At 40.4% G+C, this 27,810-nt stretch overlaps 1 protein-coding gene and 1 long non-coding RNA gene across 6 annotated transcripts; one reads left to right on the top strand and one right to left on the bottom strand.

Moving 5' to 3' along the window:
• Positions 1-182: 182 nt before the first annotated feature.
• zbtb7a (zinc finger and BTB domain containing 7a) lies at positions 183-21,776 on the top strand. Of its 5 annotated transcripts, none has more exons than XM_052589126.1 (4): positions 183-333; positions 11,043-11,579; positions 11,652-12,502; positions 14,868-21,776. In XM_052589126.1, exons 1-4 carry the CDS (start codon positions 325-327, stop codon positions 15,313-15,315), a joined length of 1,845 nt encoding a protein of 614 aa, XP_052445086.1. In that variant the 5' UTR covers positions 183-324; the 3' UTR covers positions 15,316-21,776. The 5 variants fall into 5 exon arrangements, with proteins under 5 accessions (XP_052445086.1, XP_052445087.1, XP_052445088.1 ...); XM_052589127.1 differs by lacking the exon at positions 183-333 and adding an exon at positions 953-1,116; XM_052589128.1 differs by lacking the exon at positions 183-333 and adding an exon at positions 1,760-2,299.
• Positions 368-27,810, bottom strand: LOC127986869 (uncharacterized). Its single transcript, XR_008160988.1, has 2 exons — positions 27,581-27,810; positions 368-658 (listed from the first exon to the last, which is right to left on the bottom strand). It is a non-coding gene; the product is annotated as an uncharacterized LOC127986869 (long non-coding RNA).

Here is a 27,810-nt window from a genome sequence, read left to right as displayed (position 1 = left end):
TAATTACGAATAAGTTTTAAGTGTCCCAGTTATACTGCCCTCTATGTCTGGTGTACGTTAGTTCATCATGCTTGTCTCCTACTTAATACTTCAGCATTTAAGCACAACTCGATGTCATACGCAATTACGCTCCTCTGCGTCCACTCCCTGTTTTACGGGAGAGTCCTCAATTGTACAGTCACTCTCAGATAGGTCATATACTGCTCCTCCTGTTTTGAGAACTTTCAGTCCAGCAGCAGGTAAGCGGGCGAACGTCTCTCTTAAGTGCTGGAGGATAATCCATGTCTGTCCCGCTGGTCGACTGCACACATCGCTTCTCTCAGCATGATTTTGGTGAGTACGGAGAATCACGGTACATGTTTAGTGGTTTGGTTACTTATTTTTAATTAACAATTCGGTTGTTACATGTAAAGAAGGAAGACGTGTCAAAAAGGTGAAGCAGAAAGTGAATAGTGTCACTAATATCCGACAACCCCTTGAGTGTAGGGTACACTATGAGCTGTATTAGTTTTGAGAAAGTGGAGGGTGTGTGTATATGTATTGCGGGGGGGACTGCTGGCAGACCCTGAGTGTCCTGGAATGTGCCATGGCTTGTTCTGGGGTGGGACTCCATGACCTCAGGCAATGGGATGGGTGGGTGCGACTGCATTCGTACACACTGAGGAGAAAAAAGGATGGTTAACTCTCATTATTTTCGCGCACACGCGCACCCAAAGTACACGTGCAACTCCCCTGCAAACAATTTTGTACAAATACAGGCTGGTTTTACCAGCAAAATCCTTGTGAACTCCACTGTTGTGTTCATGTCATGAGTGATGGTGGTCACTATGGCATGATAACAACCTTTTACTGTATTCCCCAGAGAGTAGCAGAGGAGAACAGCATGGGGGCATGCTGTTTCTTTAAGAGAGAGGGAGAGCGAGAGAGAGAGAGAGAAAGGGAGGGACCTTTTTGCCCTCCAGAAACCAGGAAGGGAATTGAGTTGATCTGCTGGTGCTTGGTTAGCGCATACAGTGCTTTGAACAGCAGGGACAGCTAAGAGAGAGAGCGCCACAGAGGAGGAGAGAAGAGGAGGGAAGAGCTAACCCATAACAAGCACCACCACGGCCATCGCAGGTGAGCTTGTTTCCCCCTGTTTGTCCCCCGTGTCGTCTGCCCAGGGCCTATCGACTGAAGGGAGCAAGGCAGAGGAGGAAGGAATGAGGGAGGGGGACAGAGAGGAGAGAGAGAGAGAGAGTATGTGTGTGGGGGGTAGGAGGGGGCTTCAGTGCCAGTGAGGAATTATTCCTCTTTTTCTTTGGTCTTCCGAGTAACTGATTTGGTAGTCCTTCGGTTCACTGGTAATGCTTTAATAAACTTTTTTTTTTCCTGTTCTTACTGTTGGTAACTTTTTTTTGTTGTTGTTTTGGAGACAGCCCTTAAGGGGTGTGTTTGTCGGAGGTTAGATGAGGATAACATAGTAGGAAGGAACCTAAATATTTCCATAGGACCAAGGTACAGTGCTACGCACTGGGGTCCATTATTTTTAAAACATTTGTTGTCATTCATTAAGAAACAATCTCTGAGAACTTGTGCATGCACCTTTGGCTTTTTTTCTTTCAGTCTCAAATTCTACACTGTTTACTTTTATAATGGAACATTTTAGGTCAAAAAAAGTCTCATTTGGGTCAAGAATGCGGAATATGTCAGATGATGTAGGGTGACAATATACTTTTACTGTATTGAAGTTCTACAGAGTTGTGTTTGGATCCCTTTGCCTTTTTCATACGTACAGAGTTTGGCACTGGTTGTTGGTTGGTCTGTACTTTTAATACCTGGCATCCTGCTAGCAACACACGTTAGTGTATAATTCAGCTCTGAATGCTTACGTTGAAGCAAGCTCTTAGATGTGGGGGTGGCAAGAGCTAACAGTTTGGGATTTGTAGTTCTTAGCGGTGGCCTAGAAGCAGGTGAAGTCTTACTTAAGGACTGCGCTTCCCAGAGTGCCTTGCCCTTGGCCATACAGGAAAGGGAACAGCCGGTAGCCTATCCTAGTGGGGAGGTGTGGTGATTGAGGAGCCGGCAAGCCAATCGCAGAGGGGGAAGTGAAGCCAGAGCAGTGGGCTGAAAATAGAGTGGGGGAGTTAGTAGGTGTCTGCCTGTGTGGGATCAGGCAAGGGCTTGCCTGTGTAACTAGGGCCACTCGGAAGTTTCCTTTCTGCAGTTGCTCCAGACCAGAGCCCTGCCCAGGCACAGAGGCAGGCAGGCAAGCAGAGGGAGACTGAGCTGACCCACAGGGAAACAAAATTCTGGCCGGCCGGTAAGAGCTCCGAATGCACTCTCACTCTCTCTGGTGTCTGAAACAGGAAAGGCAAGCTAGAAGAGATATAATGGAATCTCATAAGGGGAAAGAGAGGGACTTGGCTTGAATAAGTTCAGAGCGCTTGACCCACTTGCAGATGGCATAGAGATGGAAAACGGAGGCCTGCTGTTTTAAGGTATGACTTGGTGAGCTTCTGTGCAGCTAGTCTTACTTTCCAAGTACTTTCTTAACTGAATTCTGTCTTTGTTGTGATTCTTATTTTTTCTGAGCTTACGATTAATTTAATTTTAGACACAAAAGGGTGTGTTTAACACTGGTGGACTCTGGTGGAATGGTTTCAAATAAAGTGGAATTCACATCAAAGATATCCTGCTCATTGAGACCTCTAAGAACCTTGGACTTTGGAAAGTTTTTCCTCTTCTCTAGGCAGATCCCTTGTAGGCTTCTCTGCCCCCTCATTCTTTTTATAGCTGTGCCATAATGCACATCAACATCTTGGTAAGGGTCTCTAACAGGCTCTTATGACTTGTCAAATAAAAAGACTGCATGTTTGTTCTGGACTCAAAGGCGTTGCAGGAAGCTGCAGTCTCTTTCTCTCTCTCTCTCTCTCTTTTTTTTTTATTCAAAGATGTATGCAGATCATTTCCAACCCATACTTGCTCGACTCGTTTTCACTAGTGCGGGTACAGGGAGGACGCAAGGGGTATTTTTATTCACAGATGACGCCCAGTGTCTGAATAATGCACAGACAAGGCTCCTTGTCTCACTGGGGTGAGGCCGATCTTTATTGTCTTTTGCTTGTTTAAGTGGCAAAGAGATTCTTACCCACCATAAACCAGTTAACCCTGTACGTAGTTAAATTACCTGACAGGGTCGTTTCAGGTCATCATTTATGACTGGTAAGGCATGTGTAAACTTCATTCTGATATACATCATGCAGTGCTTTTTTTTTATTTGTTTGTTTTTGTATTATCTTGATGTGTTGTGTTATTTCACCAAATATGTGTTTCGCTATATCTATGACATTTCATATTTTTATAAGCTTTTTAGAAGCTGACTTTTAATATTAGTTTTGTTTGCTTTTAGTTTGTCGCTAGACATCCAGTGTGAATTGTTTAGGTTTTTATGCACTTGTATGTACGAGATATTAGACTAGCTTTTGAATGCTTATGAAATAAACATTTCATTTGAACTTTCACTATCCTTTCGCACCTGTTTTTGAGTCTTTGTACAGTGCAGGACTGAGGGCTGAACGCACTAGAAGTTACCAGCTACTGTTTTGCCAAAAAGTGTAATTCTAATGCTAAAGTAATCTTTGAGCTCTCTGAACAAGGTTTAGTTTTATAACTTCTGGGGGATGGTGGATGTTTGTGAAACATTTTTGAATTGATCGAATTAAAGACTGATTCTGGGAGATGGGCTGCTGCAAGCTAGCATCACTATCGGTAATCAGAGAGCCCATCTCATTATTCTCTCATTGCACTCTTTAAAGGGCCTTCTTCCACTTGTTCTTATCTGCTGAGAGTCTGTCGACATGATGAGTGAGGCCTTCTTGGTTTCCTTGTCAGTAATGTGGAATCCAATTGCTGTAAGTTTATGCTCTCGCCCCCATTCGCTATTGTGGGCTCGACCTCCAGCAGGTGGAGGAGTCCTTGACATACTTACCTTAGTGCGTGTGATCGTTCGGAGATATGCTGGGATGTAGAGCTGAAAAAGAAAATCCTGGCTGAGTTGTCATGTCTTTTTGCCGCCTCAGCAGAGGCAAAAGAGGGAAGTGGAAGCTGTGGTGGTCTGGTGGTGGAGTGTGCAGTGCAGTGTCTGGGAGAGCTGGTCATCTGATAACAGAGCGGGTTCTGTTACACCATCACCAGAGTCACGCAGGAAGTCTTCTTCCGCCCAACCGGCCAGGCTGCCGCAGCAGCAGAAGGGCTCAAGACATGGACTGTGTCCTGAGTGCAAGGGCACTGGAAGGGCTGAAGTAGCGCTGCTGTCATTACTCAATTTTGTGTTGGTTTTCTTGCTCTTTCCTTATTTCCTGGCCCAGCCACAGTTTGTCCGAAAGACTCCGAAGATGTGGGCAGCTCAAAGACAGATGCAGGGAGTTAGGCCTGGAAAAGTTTGGTCAAACTATGAGGGGGCGTCGTGGCATTTTCACACGTGGGCTTCATTCTAACATGGGACTTAAACAAAGCTGCTGCTGGTCTAGAAAGATTGTAGGCACGTTGTTGCTTTTGAAGAGGGGTTTCTGGCCTTATCTGCTCTACTATTTGCTATATGCTCTTTTCCAATCTAATATACTTCTGCAAATAAGAGCTTTAATTTCTTACCATAAAGAGTAAGTCGTTTGCTTGTACTATTGACCCTATGACACAAGGTTTTTCCTCGAAAAGGGACGTACAGAAGTCTACAGAAGTTTCCAGTAACTAAAGTGAGGTGAAATAAAGAATTGCACTAGTGTGCACATGTTTTTAGCAGCCTCACCCAATACCTTTTGGGGGGCATTGTGAATACAAGTCTGGATTTTTGGCAGTCTACTGACATATCACCAGTGAAACGGCCAAGCACTACAACTCCAGTTTTATCAGTTGTTCGCCCACTTCCTGCTTGCACTTTTTGTGACCAATCATGCTTCTCTAACCAGTGCTGGCAGGAGTGACTCATTTGCAGGGCCTTGCTCAAAATCCTGTTCTTCTTGGAACCAGTCAGCCCCTCTCCATACTGTTTACGATTATCCGGTAATATCCTCTCTGCTTTGACCTTGAACCCTGTCAACCTAGTGTAGTGACTCCACTTCCCTCCCTCATGAGGCAAGAGGAGCTAATCACACAAGCGCACACTAGTTTGTACATACATACAGAGTGGATATGCATGTCAGAAGGATGCCCTGTGTACATAAGTCACATGTTTGTCAATCTTCTCAAAAGATTCTTTCGAAGGATTCCCAAGCCCTCGAGAAACACACAGTGGAAGGTGTGACTGACAAAGAAAGAAAGTTAATAGACATGGAAGTGTTCTGTAAAAACCTGCTGCTTGTTTTGGTTTATGTCACAAGTCGATGTGTGTTCCTGGAATGTGTGGCATGTGCTTGCCTAAGATGTTTCATTCTGAGGTGTCAGTTTTCGGTTCATATAATGAGCAAGTAAATTTACCGTTTGGTGTCTCTTGCTGGATAAGTGTTGTTTTAGAGATAGTTGAGGTGAGAAGAAACTGCCTTCTAAGAACTTCTAAAAACACATTTAATACCCTTGACACAATTTGATTGGTAGTAGTTACCTCATGATTCTTGTAAAAAGATTATACTGTGTTGGCGGTAACATTTTAACTGTATGAGATTTTCACTGTATGATAATTGTCTCAGAAAATTTCACGGTGTTCACTGTATATACTAAATATATAAGTAACAGTAATCAGTAACAATGACTCTTAAAAGAACAAGAACAGGTTATTTGAATGAACAATATTACAACAAACTTTAAACCATTTTAATGAAAGTATTGAAGTTGTCCTTCTAAGAAAAAAACAATAAAAAAATAAAGCTGTACACCTTATGTTGGCCACTGTAGCACACTTTTAGCATTTTAATTAACGCTTGAAAAAGTTATCAAATGAAAATTTACAATGAAATTAAAACATGGACAAACATGACTTAAAAAGAAGAATATTGTTATTATAACTTTGAAGTATATTGTAAAATGCTAATATATTTCTGCCATAATTTCAAGTTTAATTAATATTTTATTTTGATGGGTTGTAGCGGACCTGTGTATTTGATAATGGTTTTTCTCAAATAAAACTAGGAAATGTTTAATTTTTTCTCTCAGAGCAGCTCTGGTGAGATTCAATGTTTATGTAACTTAGATGATGAAAACAGCATTTATGTATGCGTACCTCACTGTGTAGTAGATAAAACGGCACCTCTCAAAAACATGCAGAAACAAGCAGATTATTCATATAGCAGTCTTTCTGCACTTAAGTATTCACAGACACCTATCTATTTTGGATTTAGCCGTCCATCAGATTGTGTGTTTTACGTGACATCCTCAATATACTCGGGGGTTAAATTAGGATTTAATATGTGTGTGTGGGGGGTCTATGGTCTCAGGCTTTTATATATAACAAATATGATTTATTCTGAAGCAATATTCTTATCAGTTTTCTATCAGCTGTGACATAAATCTGCATCAAATTCTTAGGTGTAATCTATAAATTCAATAATAATAATGTGATTATTGTTATCTGTGTTATCAAATTAAATAATTTACACTGAAAAAATACAGCTGCATTAAATGTTATGAGATTGTTGTAAAGGGAATATACAAACAAGAAATGATGGTGAAAATGATACTTTTAAACTAAATTTAAATGACAGTAGTGAGTGTTTAATGAGTGAGTTAAGGAGTTGTTCATTCAATCAATTTGTTCAAATGGCTGATTCTTCAGATGTTTATGTATGGGCTAATGAATCTTTGATTCAACCGATTCGTTTAAAACTGAATAATTCGGCAATGAATCGGCTGTTTGCTGTGCTTCTGCGTAAAATGTAAGTGACCTGATATTATTGTATTTGGTTATTGAACCAAATACATCATAAAAATGGTGAAAACGTTGTGTGATGTTGCCTAACTAACAGTATTTTAAATATACAAACTTTTCATTTAAAACTTTTTACCTCAGCATGCTTGCTTGTCTGGCGTTAATGAAGCGTTGATGTCGAACCCTGGAGTCTATGGAGTCTCAGCCCCAGATGGCCTCGGGCCAATTTAAACCCTGGTTATACTGTAAATTCCATGTTCATGACTGCACCAGGATTCCCTCTGCCTCACAGAAATCAGACGACCTTATCTTATAAGTTGTTATAAATGCAACACAACTTTATCTGCACGCAGGGGATGGTGTGTCCTGTTGTTGCTTTTATTACCTGCTTTTGCAGCCACTTTGCATCCACATTTTTTTGCAAACTGGATCCGTCCTCAGTGAAAACCCCACATTCATATATATATATTTTTTTAAATATCCGAATTATTGCCAATCCTGCAGATTTTAATCTTTTTTTTCGGTGGGGATGGAGATGAGTGTAAGCAGCTGAGTGAATACAGAGTGAAGCTGCCGAGCGGACATAAGTTGCATATGAATGGGTGAGATTTTTTTGTAATTATTTTATTATTTTTTTTTATGGTAGACATGCAAATGTTTACGGTATGATAACCATGCACCATTCAAACCGCAACAAACCATCATAACGGTATATTGTTATATTGTAACTTTACATACAACTAGTTAATGTGCTAGTTGAACTTCTAAACTTATTTGGTTTACACTTGACCAGATGAATTAAAACAACAGAAATACTCGTTGAGACAGTTTGACAGCCTCTGAAATCTATTTTCGATAGCCTAACTTAACATTGGCTGGGAGGGGCTGTTAGGGGAGGGTGGGGGCTGGGGTGGGATGAGTATTCGCAGTAACTTGTGGTTTGACTTGCAAAGTAGTTGAGGCCTGTGCGTGCGGCCATCAGAAGAGGTCTGAAATGAGACGTTGGGGCCGTTGCACGGCCCTGTCACCCATAGCCATGAATAAGTGATGAAGAATGTTGGGAGCCCTGAGAAGGTGTCAGGATCAGGTTTGTTTGCACTGTTTCCTCTTTCTTTCAGCTTTGCCCTGGGTTTATTCAGGGACAGAGATGCTGCTTAACTGGTGCCTTGCTATCACCCACAAGCTGAAGTGCAGAGAGATGACTTTTGGTTTTAAGTGTCCCTTCTAAGAAACTCCCTTATGATAGCAAAACAGCTCTTGCTCTCTTAAGTTTTTTTTCTTCTGCTTCTTCAGAATTTTAGATATTATGCTTTTTTCTAGGTGTGGCACAGGTTCCTGGTGAATTGGTAAATTGTCTGTTCTGAAAATGTATATTTTCGTGTTTAATGAAAGCAAAATGTAAAAATTATGTTATCATCTACTCTCCCGCATTCTCATTTACTCACCCTCATAGGTGGGCGAACTATCCCTTTAAAATAAACACCTTTCTTGAGTCAGACATTTTTCCATACCTGGAAACATTTGTTGTCTAATGCAACCTACAGCCTGGCTTCTACCTTAACTTATTCAAATACTCTGTAATAAAACAATGAGATAGAATGCACCTGTTAGTCGGTGGGTGGGGTGGGGGTTATCAGAGAGATAACAAAACCAAAGAGCTTGCCCTACAGGGCCCATCACTTAGCTCAAAGGTAAAGGTAAAGAGAACTACAAGGGCTTAAGCCATTGGCTTATGGGCATTACCATCTAACTTAAACAAGTCAAGACATGGTCCAGTGGGGGACTATTATTGGAAGGGCTTCTTTGAAGTGTGCTATATAGAATTGTGTAGTGTATGTGCCCTAGATTATGGTATTTTCACCACATTCTGTCACTGAACTCTTTAACTGTATTTGCTAAAGTCAGATGGCATGAAAAATTGACACATAAAAGGCGAGCCTGAATGCCATCCACACTAATAATGCACACAAGACTAGTCGTGGGGGTCGGATTTGCTGCTGTGTTTTAGCTTCCCACTACCTCTAGTGGGATAGTGACCTGACTTGGTGCCAGCTCTCAAGGTGTGGAGGAAGGCAGCTTTGTGCAAGCATGAGAGAGAGACTGAGAGAGCAAGCAGCCAGGTTGACCAGGTCTTTCATACATACCAAGGGGCTTGATCTGAAGGAATGTCATTTGAATGCATTGCTTTTATTGAGTATAATCCCCCTGTGGCCTCACCCCCTGCTGGGTCACTCTGGCAGATGGAGGGGCGGGGGGTAGTTAGGCTGTTTGGTGTTCACGCATAAGCGTGTGTTTGCCAATGGACAAATCAAGGAGGTTTGCCTTTCAGAGCCCCCCTCCCTCTACCCTCGCCTGTGCTGCGGTCAATCATTTTAATCTCCCCCCACACGTGATCAAGGGGACAGGCCTTTCCTGAAACTTGGCATACAGTGCAGGGTGGGGTAACCGGCTCAGACCGGATTGACAACCTCCCTATTTAATACTGTTCCCTTGCAGCACTGCGTGTGTCCTCCTACTCTTCCTCCTCCTCTAGTGGATTTTTTTTTCCACTCGGGCCTTTAGCCGTCAACCCCCTGCCCCCACCCCCTTCCCCAGAAGCCAACTGACACGCAATTCAGTGCACATGGTGCCCAGCCCTATTCTATGTGCTGCGCACTCCCCCACCCCAGCAAGGCTACACAGTACAGATTCTCCATTTCTACTGCCATCATGACAGCAGGCTTGCCACTCTGCTGCTACATTTTAATGCTGTTAACACCCTGACCTGATTGCTGTAAACTAAAAGGCTGTTTAAAGTGCTTTTCAAGACCGATTAAAGTCTCAACTGCCACAGGTGACCACATCACCAGATGTACATAACCTGTAGATTGTTTGATTGTTATAAAGACCACTTTAACTCAACATGTTGGCACCATCAAATAGATAGGGTTAGGCAAAAGTTTTTTATAGTGAAAAAGAAACTGAGAAGGTGAACTGATCTGTGCTGTAATAGTTCATGGTGTCAAAAAAACATGTCATTATCAAATGCATATTTGATACCATTTTTTTCTTCATTTTAATAATTACACCAATTCCCCACGGACTTTAAAATAAGTCTTTCAACCAGCACATTGTATATTTACAGTCATGGCTTGTTGTCAGAATATCCCTTTATAACTTGATGCATCCATTTGTGGTTTGGATAATCTTGACCAGTGGTCTTTCATATAGTAGCAACCATTTGGCCACTATCTATTAGCCTTTCTGCTTCATTTGCATACAGGGCTTGGCAATGCTACCCTGGATGGTAATAGAGTGCATAGAGAATGGACAGCATAAATATGGCCCAAACATAAATATATGTTAAAATGTGTGCTCTTATCGTTCTGTGGACAAAATCCCATGGACTTCGCCCAATTGGGAGCTGTATATTCATCTGTTTTCAATGCAGCTAACCTTGTGTCACTTCATGTCATCTTTCCACTAATTAAACTATGACAAGTCCTTCACTGCAAAAACGTTCATTGCAACACTGCAAAGCGATGAAACTATGGCCCCATATGCTTATTCAAAACCATTTAAATAGGTTACACGTTATATTGTTGGCTTGGAAAATATGTAAGTGCGCATGCCCAGTAGCCGAAGCTGTATCCATTCTAGCCTAAACCACGAATCAGACAGGAGAGTAGATTAACTTCGGTGGACTTAAACTTGAAAAATGGTGTGTTCCATGGTTGACATAAACTACTTTCTGATGTTTGTTAATTTTGTGCTTAACATAAATATGAAAAGACAATCGATTCACATGTTTGAACTGAGGCGATACAGCAATCTATCCTGACAAATTGCTGAGAGTCCTGAGACCTTGTTTCATATCAGAAGTAACCTGCTCTCTATTGTCTGTCAGCGTGTTGTCAGTTTCCTTTTTGCTCTGCAATATATTTTTCACTGCATGAGAACATGATGTGTAGTGTGAGAATGGTATTGTTTGTTGGAGATAGCAACAGTAACTAAGGAGGGTGGGTCTTTGCGAACGGTCAATTGAACTCTACAGGTCATTTGTGAAATTTTTTTAAGCTTGGCAAGTTTGAAAAATACTTAAATTGTTTCTCTCTACTTTGTAGTAGTTTTATATAAAACCTTTTGCCTCAAGTTAGTATCAATAACATCAATTTTTTTCTATGTCACTTTATGATTACTAACTGTTATTGTTCCTCAACATTCTTAGACAGGCAGACGGACAGACGGCAGGACGGACGGACGGGTGGCGGCTGTGATCGGCGGCTCGGCGGCAGGCTGGTGGAAAATGTCGTCGGGAGCAGGTGGGCGGGGAAGACGTGAGGCGAGGGCCTGTGGGGGTGCAGGCGAGGTAGAGGAAGGACCAGTGGGCATTCCCTTCCCCGAGCACAGTGCTGACCTGCTGGGCAGTCTCAATCAGCAACGGTTGAGTGGGCTGCTGTGTGATGTGCTACTAGTGGCTCAAGAAAGAGAATTCCCTGCCCACCGCTCCGTGTTGGCTTCCTGCAGCACCTACTTCCACAAGCTTTTCACCTCGGGCCTGGCTGCTGACCGCCAGAAAGTCTATGCACTGGACTTTGTGCGGCCTGAGGCGCTGGCCGCCCTCTTGGACTTTGCCTACACGGCCACACTTACAGTCAGCCGCAACAGTGTGGTTGACATCTTAAACGCCGCTCGTGTGCTGGAGATCTCACCCGTCCAAGACGTCTGCACACACCTGCTGGACACCAAAGTGCTCTCCCCGCCGGTGTGTAGTGTTTTTTTTAAAAGTTGACATATTTTTTGGAGCAATATGATGATATTCCATTTCTTTTTGCAGGCGGGCAGTGAGCAAGAAGAAGACCAGGAAGAGGAGCGAGGTAAGAATGGAAAAGAGCAGGGCATCCGGCTGCGTGCCCGTGAGTACTTGGAGTTCTTCCAGAGGGGGGCGCATTGGGGTAGCAGCTGCAGCACGCCAGAGCTCAGGGACCTGCCCGCACACCTGCACTTTAGCCAACGCAATGGCGCTGACAGCAATGGCACGCCCATCGGCCCTGCTGACTACTACTCCTCACTAGCCCAAGCCCTATCACAGCCTCCTCGTGACCCCGAAGACGAGAATGTGGATGAGGAGTACCATGATGGACCTCCAGTTCTAGCTCGAGGGAAAAGTGCAGAGGCTATGATGTCCCTTTATGCTCCTACTCAGAATGGACACTACTACCTCCATCAGGCAGAGCCCAAATCAGAGAGAGAGGTGGAGGGGACGGGTGAGCAGGAGCACGAACAAGGCCCAGCCAGTGCTTTGCTACAACAGATGATGGACTCCTTGGAGCGGAAAAGGGAAAAGGCCACGACAGGTGGTGGGGGTGAGGAGGATGGGCCAGAGGGGGAAGAGCCAGACGTGGAGTTTTACTTGAAGTACTTTAATAGTGTGCAGCATGAGGAAGCCACCAGTGCCCCCATGTCTCCAAGTTTGCTACCACTGTGGTCATTACGGGGCAATGGAGGTGGAAACCAAGCAACTGGACCAGGTAACAACAGTGAGAGGAAGATGCGCTCTAAGGCCTTCCAGAAGTGCCCTATCTGCTCCAAGGTCATCCAAGGTGCAGGCAAGCTTCCACGCCACATCCGTACACACACAGGAGAAAAGCCCTACGAGTGCGCCATCTGCAAAGTGCGATTCACCAGGTAAGCTTTTTTGTCATTTTAGTTGTGTCTGTGGGAGAATTGAGAGTTCAGTTTGTATTTTTACATACACTTTAGCTTCTTGTGTGCTATCAAACATACATGGTCAGCTATTCAGTACACAAAAGAGAGGACAGTCAGCCATAAAGATGTGTTTTATGTTGACAGAAAGGCTGCATGACAAAGTACTGGAATTTTAACAAGGGGGGTCCAATAAAAGTGGGTTGTGGTAGCACAGCCTGCTCTACTGTTATCAGGAATGACTGTTATAAAACTCTCCATGCCGATATTGAAACGGATTACAGCACGGTGGCCTATCTACGCCAGTGAGTCAGCTGAACTTGTGACTCTGGGTGTTCGTTGATTATTGCCCCTGGCAAATACAGCCCCTCTTTCAGACAAATGGCTGATGAAAATTACTGTGTGAATCTCTCTTAGCAAACCTCTAGCATGGCTTACCCTGCACTTAAGGGCATCACCTATTCCATGAAACCATTGCCTTAATGAATTAATCAGGAGACACGCATTGGAAATAGACACTGTGGCAAAAATATCCAGTACCCTATTTGCGTTACAGATGGAACTAAATTTGCCACCTAAATACACCACCTATTGGGAAGGGGTAATGTAATCTTAATCTTGTTTGATCAGGGTTAAGGGTGTGTTTCACTCACACTGCAATAAGTCAATCCTATCTTGTAAATAATTCATCTCTCTGTGCCCCACTCTGTGTATGTCTGTGAAAACGTTTTCTAACAGGTGAGTGTGTATATATATAAGATCTTCCATATTTTGGTAAATGTATGTGAAAGTGAAGGAAAGATGAGAAATTATGAGTAAAGAAATTCATTAAAACGTTTAAATACACAAGTAGGCATCAACGTGTGCACATGTCTGTGTTTACATACTCGGGTGTATGTCTGTCCACGGACACATGTGAGTGTGAATGTGTTCAGTAAGCCTCCAGTATTCTGGATGGGTCAACCACACTAGTTTGTTTAGTTGTACTCTGCCCCGGTCACAAGCTTAGGGGGAGGGATGGAGAAGAGTAAGCTGAGAGCGGAGTCTTACAACAGAGGGCCTTGCATTTGACACCACACTATACATAGCTCCCTTATTGGTGCAAAACAATGCACTTTGACAGTTAGTTGTCTTGTTGACGAAAACCTACTCTTTAGCCGTTCAGACCAGTTTGCCTCAGGTGGTGTGTAAGAAGTCAGAAATGTACATAAACTCATGACCAGCACAAACGTTAGTTTTGTTAGATTAACATTTATGAAATATAGAGTGTAAACTTTGGTTACAAATTTGATAGTTTTAATGGTGCTTTGAAATGGTTGGAGGACAACTGAGGAAAGACATTAAAAGGTTTAACCACATTCTTCCAAACCTGTTCCTCAACCCAGCACACCTTTTGATTTTCACATTGGTTTCTTCCCAGAAACTAAAAGCTTTCCTCAGTTGAACTCCACTCAGCTGACAATGAAGATTTAAAATTTTGCTTGTAAAACAAGAGCAATTGGGCCCTTATTACATGTTCACCATTTTAAAATGGCTCTTTTGGAAAACTTGGGGCCCACTATGACTATGAACTGAACATTGAGCCCTTCAGTGCCTCATTGGCCTACAAGGAAATTCTGGTGATAAAACTTTGAGCTTTATGGCTCTTTTCCTCATATGACCTTGGGTGCTTTCAGCACAGAAGAATGATAAATAAACTTGACTTTAGTCTTAAAAGTAAAGATAAGGAGGTCAGACTCCTTTTGCGAATACATGTTGTCTTTGATATGCAAGAACAGACAGATACATGTATTTCCATCCTTAGATTTTTGTGTTTATATGTAGTTTAAATAATGTGTGTGTGTGTGTGTGTGCGTGCATGTTTGCCTTTGCTAATGATCTGTGTGGCCAACCTTACCGGTGTGTCTTGTAATTCAACATCAGGCAGTAGCTAGTGACTCACCCAACTATCATAAATGGTCTTTCTGGCACATCAAGTAATTTGGGAGTGGGCATTTAAAGGAATTATAAGCGTATTACGTTAGCATGTATTCATGGTGATGTTTCGTTAATTTTCTAACCTGGAATTACTGTCAAGTCTGCCATTGTTAGTTCAATTGCCCTTAATTTTACAGTACATGAATTTACCTATACTTTCAGTGTACTTACCTAAGGTAGTAATGGATAATATAAGGTAACTACATGGATTAAGAATAGTAGGTTTAGAAGTAGGTTAGTACCCAGTTATTGAAATGTACATACTACATGCAAAACAGGACTGTAAAATAAAGGGCTACTGTTCATTTGTTTAATTCACACAAACCCTTGGGTAGTGGCTCATCAGAAGTTTTTGTATTCTCTTTTCCAGGCAGGACAAGCTAAAGGTTCACATGCGCAAACATACGGGAGAGAAGCCTTACCCGTGTACTCAGTGTGGTGCCGCCTTTGCCCACAACTACGACCTGAAGAATCACATGCGTGTACACACAGGCTTGCGCCCCTACCAGTGCTCCAGCTGTTTTAAAACCTTTGTGCGCTCAGACCACCTCCACCGTCATCTCAAGAAAGATGGCTGCAACGGCATCCCTTCCCGTCGAGGCCGCAAGCCACGCATACGAGATTCTGAGCACCTGGAAGGTCCTATGGAACTTCATGGTCCCGAAGCAGACATCGAGAGAGGTCGGCGGCATCCAGACAGGGGCACCGGAACATCAGTCATGGAGGAAAATCATGGTAGTCACACGCACAGTCCAGCTGCCGACGGGGAAGGTAGTGAAGATTTGACCTTGGGACAGAGGAACTCCACGACAACATGAATCAAACTTCATCAGAGAGGGCTTTACTCAAACAAGAGGAAGAATAAAACAGAAAAAGAAGAAAAAGAAAAAAAAAACGTACAACTACATGGTCCTCTTTAAAAAAAAAAAACAAATCAGGGTGTCACACAAATCTAATCTTCTAGTTTCTTTTTCCTTATTTTTTAGCTTCTGCATTCCGCATAGAGACTTAACCACCAAGTTACTGGTCTGTTGGAAGAGCGAAGAGCACTTCAAATCACTCACCCGTGCTGTCACCATCTTTCTGGGTCTTTTTGTTGGTGTTTTTTTATAACATAATGGCATAGTCATGTGTGTACGAGAAAAAGCTACTATGCAGTTAAAACAAGTTCCTCATCTCTGGGTTGCATCTACAGGGCCTTGTCTTAAAGTAAGGTGTCAAACACCAGGCTGACTGCTGCTTCAACAGGTTAGCTATGAATGGTCTACGATGTTATCAAGGCAACCAATAGATCTCTTTTTCTAATGCAATGAGCAACATGTACATACACTATAAATATATTGTCTGAGATTGCAATATATGCAATATTCTGATGCAGCACCTTTTTCTAAATGTTCCAGAAAGAACCGGACAGGGGTTTGATTTAAAGTGTTACTTTCTCTATAAAAGGTGTTTTTTGAGAGTTTATCCTTGTGTAACATGGTGTAACAGGTTACCGTTTTGAGTTGGGGAGATCTACATGGGGAGATTTTGTTAATTTGTTTCTGGCAGGGAGAGGGTAAGACGAGATGAGGTCCTGTGTTTCTAAAGCACTACCTTCATCTGATCGCCACTGGGCACAATCATGTTAAATCTTACCTCTCACAGCCCTGCTTTTCCTTATTGGCAGTCTTACTTGCAATATATTCTCTCTTATTTTTGGGATTGTCTTAATATTTTGTCATTTGATTTTTCTTTTGACCTTTGAGTTGACTATTTTGGGTACTTGACACTTTACATTTGTATACGCGTGTATATATTAGGTTGTAATCTTATGAGACCCTTTATAAGACATATATTGCAGATGGATAGATAGATAGATAGGGTTACATCTTCCTTCAGCTTCACTCCAGGTTTCTCACTGCGTTAGGTTTGCAGGGGGAAATTTGCTGTTTGATATTTTAGAGCATTATAATTGAGAAACCCATTTTTTTCCTAAGCTGCACTTAATGGAACCCAGAAGTTTCCGCCCAAAGTATGAATTGTGATAATTGTGCTTCATTTTAAGTCTTACTGCAGGAGAGTGAAACTGTATGCAACAGATGAGTGAGGGCACCACTGTTATACAAACGGCTGGTGAACAACTTAAGCAGGGAATCTTTTATTTGTTTGTTTGTTTCAGTGACAGAGGGAGAGATAAAGAGCGAGCACCTTTTTTATGCATTTGCACAGCTTTACTAAAGATATCCAACAGAGAGAGAGAAATATCGGTTTAAGGAGGCGGTTTGAGTTGTGGAGATACAAAGTGCTTATTCAATTTCTTTGCCCAAGGGACCACAGAAAAAAAAAGAACCTGAGTGATAAGATGAGCAATAAATTAATGTCCAATTCCAAATAAGCACACAAGAGAACGCGTGTGCGCACGTAAGAGGCAGGGTCCAGTTTTTGTGTGCGAAATGGGAGCACTATTAATGAATGCAATGTATATAGATACAAAATGGGATCAGTTATACAAACTTTATCGCCTTTTTTACAATGCAAATGACTGTCCGAAGTTTTGAAAGAAAGTGTCCTGAAAGCTGAGACCTTTATTTTAAAGTAATATGTGCTTCCTTGTGCTGGAGACCGAGAGGGTGCAGCAAAGTCCTTTGGCCACATCAGAGCAGGATGACTCACTGAGAGGGGCCTGGAGCATCAGCAGGCACTTTGTGGGCACGTCGAGACAGGCTCTCCCCAAAATCCAGCACAGTTGGTGCTTTGGTTAAGTTAGGACTCTCGTTTAAATAAGGCATGTATGAGGACAAGACTTGACTAAGGCGGAGCCTTTTATAAACGATGAAGTGGCACATTTGAGAGAAAATTCTAAAACAGTTTGTGATCCTTGCTAAATCTTTCAAGTGGATCTCAGTGTAAACAGTGGCTGTGGTTACAGCTATGGATTCACAGTTTTGTTTCAGACTGAATTAGAGGATGTCATGTGGCATTGTTCCTTCTGTAGTGCTTGTACCCTGTTTATCGGCCTTTTGCACCTTAATTAGAAAGAAGCAAGATTTGAATGCACTTTGTTACTGAAAGGGGCACTTTTTAGTCAGAAGAAACGGGTACTTTTAAACAAAAGAGCAAATGTGCTTCGCAAAAAGGCCCATCCAAGTGGTGATACTTAGTTGTTGTTTTATTATTATTAATTTGGCTTGTTCATAAGTTTTCATTTTGTTTAGGTCTTGACACCGAGCTGCCAAAAAGGGCAGTCACTAAAGAGAAAGAAAAGGGTGAGGATTTTGATTAATTTAAATTGTTGATGAAAGAGTAACAAAGAATAGTAATGAAGATTATATGGAGATTTCATATATATCTATATTTATATATGAAAGTATAACGATTAATTGCACTTAAAGTTGATTTAAAAAGTTCTCTATTTTGTCTTAATACAGAAGAGAGTAAAGATGTGGAAGCATCTGCAGGGATTTACGATAATTATCTACAACTACATACTCCTGTTTAGTTTCTGTCAGTGCATTATATGTTGAGTTTGGCTGGTCAAGTGTAGTGTTCACTTTAAATTAGTTGTTGAATACCACACCCTAAGCATCACACTACTGTACGTTACGAAGAAAGATTTTGTGACTGGACGACACGGCAGAATTAATCCTTCTGGAAATTCCAGTGTGTGAGCTTGTGTTTTTTCACACCACAAAACGCTTGGTTAATAATACATCACATGCCTGCAAGGGTGTGTGGTAACACATTGACCTAGACCATCTCTTATCAACTCTTTCACTCATCGCCTGCGTTCATTCCATACGAAGTTCACGGTAGATTTTAGATTTGTTTCTGGGATGTATATACCTATGCCACGGCCCAAACTTATTCTCTCCTAATTTTAGAAGCAGAAGTTAAAGTTGGAATTGTTGTGGAAAAAGCCTACTTGAGTTCCCTTTCTGTCTATTTTTTTTCTGTGATATTAAGTGTGAGTTTCAAATTTGCAATGCTTTTGCTTTATTGTAAAAATGTGCTGCAGCTTGCAAGGATAATACTAGCTGTGTTTGTGGGGTTTTGGGTGAAATGGTGGTGGATAATAGGGAGGGTTAGGTGGGTGGGAGGGGAAGGGAGGTACAAAGCCTGATAGCACTGGAAATGGTGCTTTAGCTGAGAAAGAGTTTTTGCACTAAAAGTCACTCATGTCCTTGTCCTTGGAGGAGAGGGATTCGAGATCCGGGCAAGGCCTTTGAGTTTCTGTGAACACAGAGTCTGTTTAATCTCCACTTCACTTCCCTATACTTACATTTCCAATTAACTCTTTGAAAACCAAAGTAGGGAAAGACTAGGATTACTTGAAGACTATTCTCGGCCATTAGAAGACGGAGGTGAATCTTATGTTTTCAACAACAGTGTAAACGAAACCAATTCCAAGACAAGTGTAGGTCAAGAGTCCAAAGCAACTCCAACCGAAATAAGCAGCTTGAGGAAAGACACAGTATTCATGGAATGGCTTATTTCCAACAGTTAACAGGATCAAACCCTAAGCATCTGTGTCTACGTAGAAGTTTGGTGGAGTTATTAGAGGTCTTTGTGAGTTCGCACAGACTCATTGGCTTGATCTGGAGGTGGGGGGGGGGGGGGTGTAAGCTTTGTTCAGTGGGTCCAAAAGGAGTCGGGGCAGAGTCTTGAAGCTTGACAAGGGGAGAAGGATTCTGGAAAGAATGTGCCTTAACTTAAAAGGAGATTGGGAGGATTCTTCAAAAGATGACTTCTCAAATGATTCCTGGATACATGTTGGTTGAAACTGTCCTGTTATGGACATTTCTAAGAACTAAAAGGTTAAATAAGATCTTTGTCCAGAGATAGTCTAATACACCTCAATTTGTAAATACAACTAGTTCAAATTTTCTCCTGGTAAAAAGTTGATTGCATGAGAAGATTCTGTCATCTTCCGTTTAGCGCTGTTTATTGCTTCCGCCCCAATCGTGACTCCACTGACAGACACTACAATGAGAAAGTGTCTCAAAAAAAAAAAAGAAATAAAAAACATTTCCATAACTTTAAAAGCACCATGTATGTAATATCCAAATATTAATCTATTTGTGTCTTTATTTGTTTAATTTATTGGACAGGATGTCAAAAAGCATTAAAGATTACAGTGATAACCGTAATAATCATGGAAGATAATCTTATTACAATTTTCGATGTTGTGGCTGGGTCGAAGCACAACTAGCTGAGGACGACATAATGCATGGCTAGATTCGCACAGTTGTTCTCACCTGATCCACTGCTGTTAGATGCCCAGCGGGCATGTTGCACAAGGAGCGGCTCATGGGCAGTGGGTACTAGTTTGCACAGATTGGGGAGGGTGGGTAGCATTTTTGTGCTGCTTGGGTAGGGGAACTATGTCTTATAAGGGGTTGTTTGGAGAGCCTTGTCAGGTATTGCTGTGCCATTCTGTATACCTAAGGAATTTATAGCCATCTACATCTTTGACTGCCTCAGCTGGTTATGTTTCACTGATCAAGGAGACATTCTGGAGAGCAGATGTCAAGAGGTTGTGGTGGGAGGCAGGGGGATTTTGGGATTATGGGCCATGCTTCTCAGGTTAAACTATCAAGGCAGTCCATGTCAATTTCTGTTGTTTGGTTTAAGCTCAAATTTTGCCTTCTGTGTAATCAAAGCTTTATTGTACTGAGAGTACATCTACCGAATATATATTGAGTTTTGAAGATGATATTGAAAAGCCAATTACCCATGTGACCACAACACCCTCCTCATTTTTGTTTTGCCTAATCATTGTACATTCTTTTCAAGTGTAGAAAACAATGGCAAAATGTATTTTTTTTTAATACACGTTTTCACATTCTAGAACGGCGAGTGGTGTATTGTCTTAGAATGAGGCCAAGACATAAGTGAATTGCGGGATGGAGACATCAAGTCTGAGGTCTTCAAGTCAAGGATGCATTCCATAACTATTTCTTAATAGCAGTTAGATCGAACAGATGCAGGTAGACGGAAAAGAGCTGGTTTCTTAAGTCTTGAAGGACTTTCTTAAAAGTTTTCCACTTTTTCTCTACCCAGAATGTGCAGCGAAGAAAGTGTGTTGGGCTTCACAAAGCCATCAAGCTGATAGCAGTTCTGTGATTGTAACAAAACAACAACAAAAAAAGCACTTTGCGAAAGGCCATCCAGAATATTTTGTGCTGTCTCCTTTGATTATTACTGTTATTGTTTTATCTTGTTAATGCTATTTTTTTTATCTCATTGTGGATGTAATGATTTATTTAAATGCAAAATCTACATGAAAAGAAAAGAAACTTGAATATGCGATATATTTGGGTTGAAGTCCATTTGAACTGCCGCCCCGTACCACACACATCTCTGGAAAACACATGAAACAAGGAATAGCATATGTTCAAGTTGTCATACATGTTTTCTTTTAACAGTTTTGCACCTTTAAACCCAAATCTCATTACAAAGGACTTTACATTTGCTTTATGGACATTTCTTCCTGGGTTTCCATTGTTCTGCAATGTGCTTCATAGACAAATACAGAGTTTATAAGAGTAGATCTAGATTATTGGTATTGTTAGAGCTTAACTATCCCAAACAATGCCCAGTAAACAGCTGCAGATACGCAACTTGCAACCCTGTCCAAGACAGTCAGGTTTGGACCATTATACAACTTTCGTGCATATGGACAATATATGATATCTCTAATTACTTTCCTTCTATGTTGTTAGACAGTAAAATATATTTTCCATATTGTTTTTGCATAAAGTTTAAGAGTTTATAAGGGACTTGTTGTATACTCTATTCAAAGCTCTAGTACGTTTCACATTTCTTCCATCAAGTCTGTACTCTTAATTCATTATGTGGTTAATCAGCTGAATGGACAAAAGTTCTGCACAGAAAACAATAATTAATTATCAGGCTTTGGGGGCACTTTTTAGCACTTATGTTGACTTTGGGGCGGCAGAAAACTCCCAGTGTCTCAGGCTTGGACCGCAGAAACCCTTTTTTTTTTTGGTTTTGTTAATTCAAATCCTGTTCCTTTCCATTGTCTGTCAGTGTGTGTTGAAGCTATTGAGATGTACAGGAGAATTTGGGAGAATTTGCACTTTTGGCGATGAAAAGAATTTGTATTGTATATGAGACCACTAAATCTACATCGTCTAAATCAAACAATTCCATGTTGTTTTCCTTTTTCATTTTATTCTTTCTTTTATTGTTTTGTTTTATTTTTACAAAATATATCCAAAAATGTCTGACGTTTAAGAAATAAGACATTTCTATTAAAAACAGAATGTTTACGATCTTCCTGTCTTTGTATGCTATATTTTCCATTTTCTTGTATGCATATATTTCTAAAAGAACAAGCGTTTAATAGAGGTTTAATATGTCTATATCTATAAATATGTATATGATTAAGTTGAAAAGGAAGTGGTCTCAACCTTTCTGGAAAAACACTTCTTTGGCCAAGCTGGATTTTAGTTAAGAGGCCAGCTGAAAAGTGCCCAAAATCTCTCTAAAACCAGTCAGGGGGCTAGCCTTACCGGGCTGGGACACTAGTTTCTATTTAAAGATGTTTTTTTACTCTTGTGAATGTAAGTTGTTTGCAATTTCAGAGTTAACAAAACTGTATCGTTCCCCTTGAGACTGTGATCTTGAACTTATTACTGACACCTATCAGTACGGATGCAACATTACAAAGAAACTTAAGTTTTAGCCTGCTGAGGCTGTATTTGCAAGCACATTTTGTTTCATTCTTCAAATGAAAATGTCTGATAATAGGGAGGTTACAGAGATAAAGTTAGCACTATTTGGCTCGTCATGTGATCTCTTCTCATATAAGCCTTCATCATTTGAAACACATTCAGATATATTTTTCATACATGATCAAGGTTTCTCTGTGTAACGTGAGGTACTGGGGTATTAATTTAATTCTAAATGAAATATAACACTTGCAAATATGCTGTTCCTTTAAATACACTTGTGGTTATGGCCAAACTGTGCCATTCTTAAAACTGGTTTAAAGTAGTCAATATCTGGTAGACCATCTTGGTCCAAAAATTGACAAAGCGTTTCTACTAGTTTAAGATGGTTAGGTAGTTTAAAGAAGCTGGTAGCTGGTCAGCCAGCTAAAAACCATTTCAGATAAGTGCATTAACATCACAGACCAGCTTTAAGCCATGCTCCAGATTACAACTACCAGTTTAAGGGTGATTCTATAACTGGAGATACATTTGGTATTTCATAAAGTTAAGAAAAACACAACTGATCACTAACAAGAAATATTTCCAGTATCTTAATGAACACATATTCAATTTTATAATTCAGTGCTTGCCAAACACAAGTTACTTCATTTTTTTTAATGAAAAAACTGATGTCTTTATGGTATTGTTTGTCAACTCTGTTATGGAAAATTAGGCAATGTGTAGAAAAAAAATTCAAATCATAAAAGGAAAGATCTTTCTTGTATCATTAGACATACAGTTCTTACATTCCAACATTTGGAACTGAGATAATATTTCACCCATGCATACCTTAAAAAAAACAACAACAAAAAAAAAACCTGTCTTCAAAGAATTGTCTGCTTGGAACAAATATTTTTCATCTGAAAATGTATTACATACAATATCCAGTAAAAAAAAAAAAGAGAGAGAGAGATATGTTGTTTATATCATAAGGGTGCATCCTATTTCAAAAATGTGTATGAGATTTTAAACAACAATTGTATATTTTTTTGTTGTTGTTGAGAGAATAGTTCATAAACAGAGTTGACCCTTTAAGTAACACAATTGTAAAGTAACAGAATAAACATAATTGTCCGGTGGAGAGTCAATTCTGTTACTCTATTGTCAGCATAGTTATTCAACCTTGGTAACAGAGTTTGACTGTAACAGAATGGACCATTTTATTACATTTTTGCCAAAAACTCCACTTGCCAGCATAAATGCTAAAAGCACATGGCACTAATGAAATCATTATTAAATTACTTATAAATAACCTGGTTTGTTATTAATAATAAATTTAGTTTTCCTTTTGATATTGTGGTAACAGAGTTGATGTTCTTCAAAATAACTCTTGGTATAAGCTTTTTTTTTTATTCAAATATTTCTTCAAAGAGAGCACACATACTTAACATAATCTAAAAGCAAAATATTGTACTGTAACAGTTGACGAAAGATTTATGGACACATTTTTATAAGACAATTAATTAAACAATTTAATGTAGAATTAAGTAAATTAGTATTAAGGGCTTTTAAAAATAAAACAAACTAGATATTACAAAAAAAAATACAATAAAATATTTTCTTTACACAATGATACATGATGGAAAAATGCACTGACTAATTCGGACATCAAGAAATCATGATGTTAAGCTATTTAAGACACTTTTTACACAAATTATATTTTTATTGACTGTAACATCTTGCAATTCATAACAATAAGTAACAAATTATTAAAATAATAAAAATGTAACCATTTGAAAAAGAGCTGAAATAAAAATGGCTTCGGACACCAAATGTACCTGCAATTATAGAATCACCCTTAAGATTGTATCTCCAACAGGATTTATGTATATTATTTTAGTGTAATTATAGTATAATTATGACTACTTGCCTTTTCTTAAGTCAGCTGAATTGGCCTGCATATTTATAAAAGTTTAATAAAGCTCAGAGAACTCTACACAATAGTAAACCATATACTACTATAGTGTAGGGTTATTAACAGTCATTTCGCGCCAATTCTGAAAACAGTCAGCGCTCGAACGACATCAATTCAAAAATTGCCAGATTAAGAGAAAGTTAATATGGCTTTAAGATGATCACTAATTCTTGTAATGTCGGTTTTAATTTGAATTAAACACTTACGTGCGATGTTATGTAGCCTATATTCCACGATACATGCTCTTTTCGCCATTATATTTATTTCTTGAGTACCTCAGGCCAATGAACTGCGTACACAGAGTAATGGCGCCAAAAAAGCGTCCCAGTAGTTCGTTACATCACCAGAAGATGTCACTATACACCTTTACTGTTCTCCCGCGACAAGCTCTTCGAGATTTCCCATGTGATTATGGGTGTACATTTAATCTAGATTGTTCTTTGTCTATAGTGAATGTCATTTACAATAGGTTTGTTTAATGTAACAATAAATAACTATCTGAATATTTATTTTATTCTATAAATAATGAAGTATAAATTAATCTGATTTTGAACTGATGTGGCCATTCGTACAGACTATTCCTGTTATGCAGCATATTTCCATACAGCTTAATAGTTTGAATGAAATTGTATTATTGTTGTTAATTTTTTGTAATAATTTCACTACAGTGGTTTTTGCCATACTGCTATGCAGTAATTTAATTACTCACACATTATCAAAAACTGTCAGTTTATGAAATATTCCAGATTTTTAACAAATTTTTTTAACAAAAAATAAATAAATAATAATTTCATAATTACTTCATCCTCAATAAAGTGTTTTGGGGTCATCTGTGTGAAACATTTGTGTTAGTGTAATATCAAATTTTCAAAAGATGCTTAAAAATGCATTAACGTATTTCATGGTGACCAGTATGTCCAGCAGTATCTGGGGGAACGAGACACATGTGGGTCAGAGATTAAATGTACCAGACTTTATTACGGTGTATGTATGTAAAATATGTGAATAAATGTCCCCTCCTCTTAGATAAAGTGCTTATTTTGAGACTTTGGGGTAGTGTCTTCCTCCTCCTAATGTCCCAGACACGACAGAAACCGTATGAAAAGTGGGGGGTGATTAATAATTAAGCAGAACAGTGCAGGCGAAGGGGTTTACATTGTTTTTCTCACTCAAGGGTGTTTTTTCTGTCCGAACAGATTGAGTTGGAAACAGGGTCACCGGGATCAAAGACAACCCTGAAGCAGCCGGTTACATTTTTTTTAAGATACTGCAGGCCCACTCTGTATTCTCTCTCTTTTCTTTTCTTGCAGTGTGTGTGTGTGACTCAGTGAGAGAGAGAGAGATTTCACGCTATGACAGGACTAGATAAAACCCCTGCAGATTTCCCAACAATGAACTCCAGGAGGTATATCTCAAAGAGAAAAAATATGTCTTAATCGGCCTCATTGACAGCCTATTATTACTGCGAGTCAAATGACATTAAAATCACACTTGAATTGGTTGAAAGAGATTCACTTGCCACCACACAGGTCATTTAAATAAAGAAGAAGGTAATAGTAGCACACTCTAGTCTCTTTTCAAGCACGGTTTCGTCAGTAACTATTCCATATGTCAATAATTTGGTGCCGCTCAGGACAACCCCTTCTTTCATATGCTGATTAGGGACCTTGACCTTTAACCCCTGAACCTCACATCCCGTGTCGTAAGTGCTCCCTAACCCCGTTCTGCACACAGAATGCTTTCAGGGCCGCCCCGCGGCACCGAAGCCTTGCCTCTGGACATCTCTCGGCCCCTGGGGACTGAGAAGCGAGGTACCTTTAAACCACTGCGGCAAAAATCCCCACCAAAACTCTGCAGTCATTAATATGCAAAAATGCAAATGAGTGGGTAATTAAGAGCTGGAGCTCTCTGGAGGCTCTTTGATTGCTAATGAATTCTAATCTGCAAAAAGGGGGGGGGGCGAGGAGAAAAGGATGAAAGAATCATAAAAAAAAAAAAAAAGTCGCTTGTATATGTAATCATATAATCCCTTATGGAAAGCTACAAAGATGTCACTTACTATCCGGAGTCGCACAACACAGCTAATGTGTACAGAGATCATTCGATGACCACAACCAAACATTCGCTAGAAATGCTAACAACTGGGCCTGGATGAAAATATCCGAGCAAATCCAAAACCCTGACATTCCAAAGACTTTCTAAACAATAAACAGGATACAGTGCGGTTATGCTGCACGTCCTCCAAACAGACGTCTTGTTTTACGGTAGCTATACCGTGGCGAAGGTGAGCTCCTGAGAAAGACAGTGACAGAGGGAATGTGGGAGAGGTCAGGTAGCATGACTGTCTGCATGGCAGCACCAGCTGTGTTGTGGAGAGGAGATGTTATTTCATCACTTTTGCAAGCGAAAACACCCCCCCTCACACTCCCTCGCTCTGTCTCGCTCACACAGGCACACACAAACATGCTGTTATTGTTACTGAAGTAGTCCCACGACACCCACAATCTCCCACTTCACCCCTCCTCAATCCATCTCTCCTTCTTTCTTTCGCTCTTTGCTTCACATTCTGCACCTCCTTGTTACTTCACTTCATTCGAAACGTGATAAGTATTTTTTTTGTGTGTGTGTAGAGTAATTCATTTTCTTCCCCTTATGTCGTTCCAAAGCCAGGTGTAGTGGAACACAAAAGGAAAGATTTAGGCCCTGTTTACACTAGTGTAATATTCGGTTTATAACGGCATTTTAAAATGAAATCGGTCCCCGTCTACACTGGCGTTTTCACTGCATTTCAGAAGGAATCTCTGTCCACACTATACAGCCAAAAACACATGCCACATGACCAATCATGCACACTTGGCATGTGCATAAATAGTAATTGTTTACACGGCTGTCAAAGATAGGCAGCCACACCATGTTTTTCGAGGGCCCAAAACGCCGGAGTAGTGTAAACAACAGGTGAAACCATAGCTAAAGGTATGCACTTTAAAACAAAAAGGCACTAGTGTAAACGTAGAATGTTAAATAAAATGAATTGGTTAGTTCGGTTCACAAAACCTGTCTGAATTATTCATCTGAATTGCAGGGAAGACTATCATTGAATAATGGCTTAGATTTCGGTATGCTTCTCTCAGAAATCTATGATTTTTGGAAGATTTGGAATATAGAGCACAGTTTTTATAGTGTCAGTTGGAAGCTTAAAATCTCTAGTCATTGTAATTTTATGTTAAGCAGACACTTTTAATAACTATTTAAAAAAAATGTGCCACAGATTTTTTTTCATATTGATTTGGAACTACATGTGAGTAAACAAACGGATAAACTATCCCTTTAACCTAATTGTAGCCCTCACATCGCCAACACATATATGTGCAACTATTCTGTTGTTACTAACAACATGCGTTTAGAACGTTCGAAAAGATCATTTGTGGATGTGTGTATAAACAGACTTACTTCGGGATTGTGAAAGGGTTAATGAACTTATACTGCATCTCGCTCCGTGTCACGTTAAGTTAGCGCTTGAGCGACCGCAGGTCTGTGTGGCGGGAAGCTGGAGGTCTTGGGGTTTGTAAACAGGAAGTCTACGCTACACTCACTGTACCTGGTGCGTGGGTGATAGCGCAGGGGCTGCCCGAGCAAAATGTGCATCGTTGGGTTCCAAAAATGGCAGGTGTGTCAGCGAT

Source organism: Carassius gibelio, chromosome B22 (genome assembly GCF_023724105.1).
Source record: "Carassius gibelio isolate Cgi1373 ecotype wild population from Czech Republic chromosome B22, carGib1.2-hapl.c, whole genome shotgun sequence".
Lineage (NCBI taxonomy): Eukaryota > Metazoa > Chordata > Actinopteri > Cypriniformes > Cyprinidae > Carassius > Carassius gibelio.
This window is presented reverse-complemented; position numbering and strand designations above follow the sequence as displayed.

What these genes read in the sequence shown, in the direction of transcription:
- zbtb7a (XM_052589125.1), top strand. Translation starts at nt 7,890, where the DNA reads ATGTTGGGAGCCCTGAGAAGGTGTCAGGATCAG. An exon ending in TGAGAAGGTGTCAGGATCAG is followed by an intron (nt 7,923 to 11,042) that starts GTTTGTTTGCAC and finishes CAACATTCTTAG; the next exon opens with ACAGGCAGACGGACAGACGG. An exon ending in CCAAAGTGCTCTCCCCGCCG is followed by an intron (nt 11,580 to 11,651) that starts GTGTGTAGTGTT and finishes TTCTTTTTGCAG; the next exon opens with GCGGGCAGTGAGCAAGAAGA.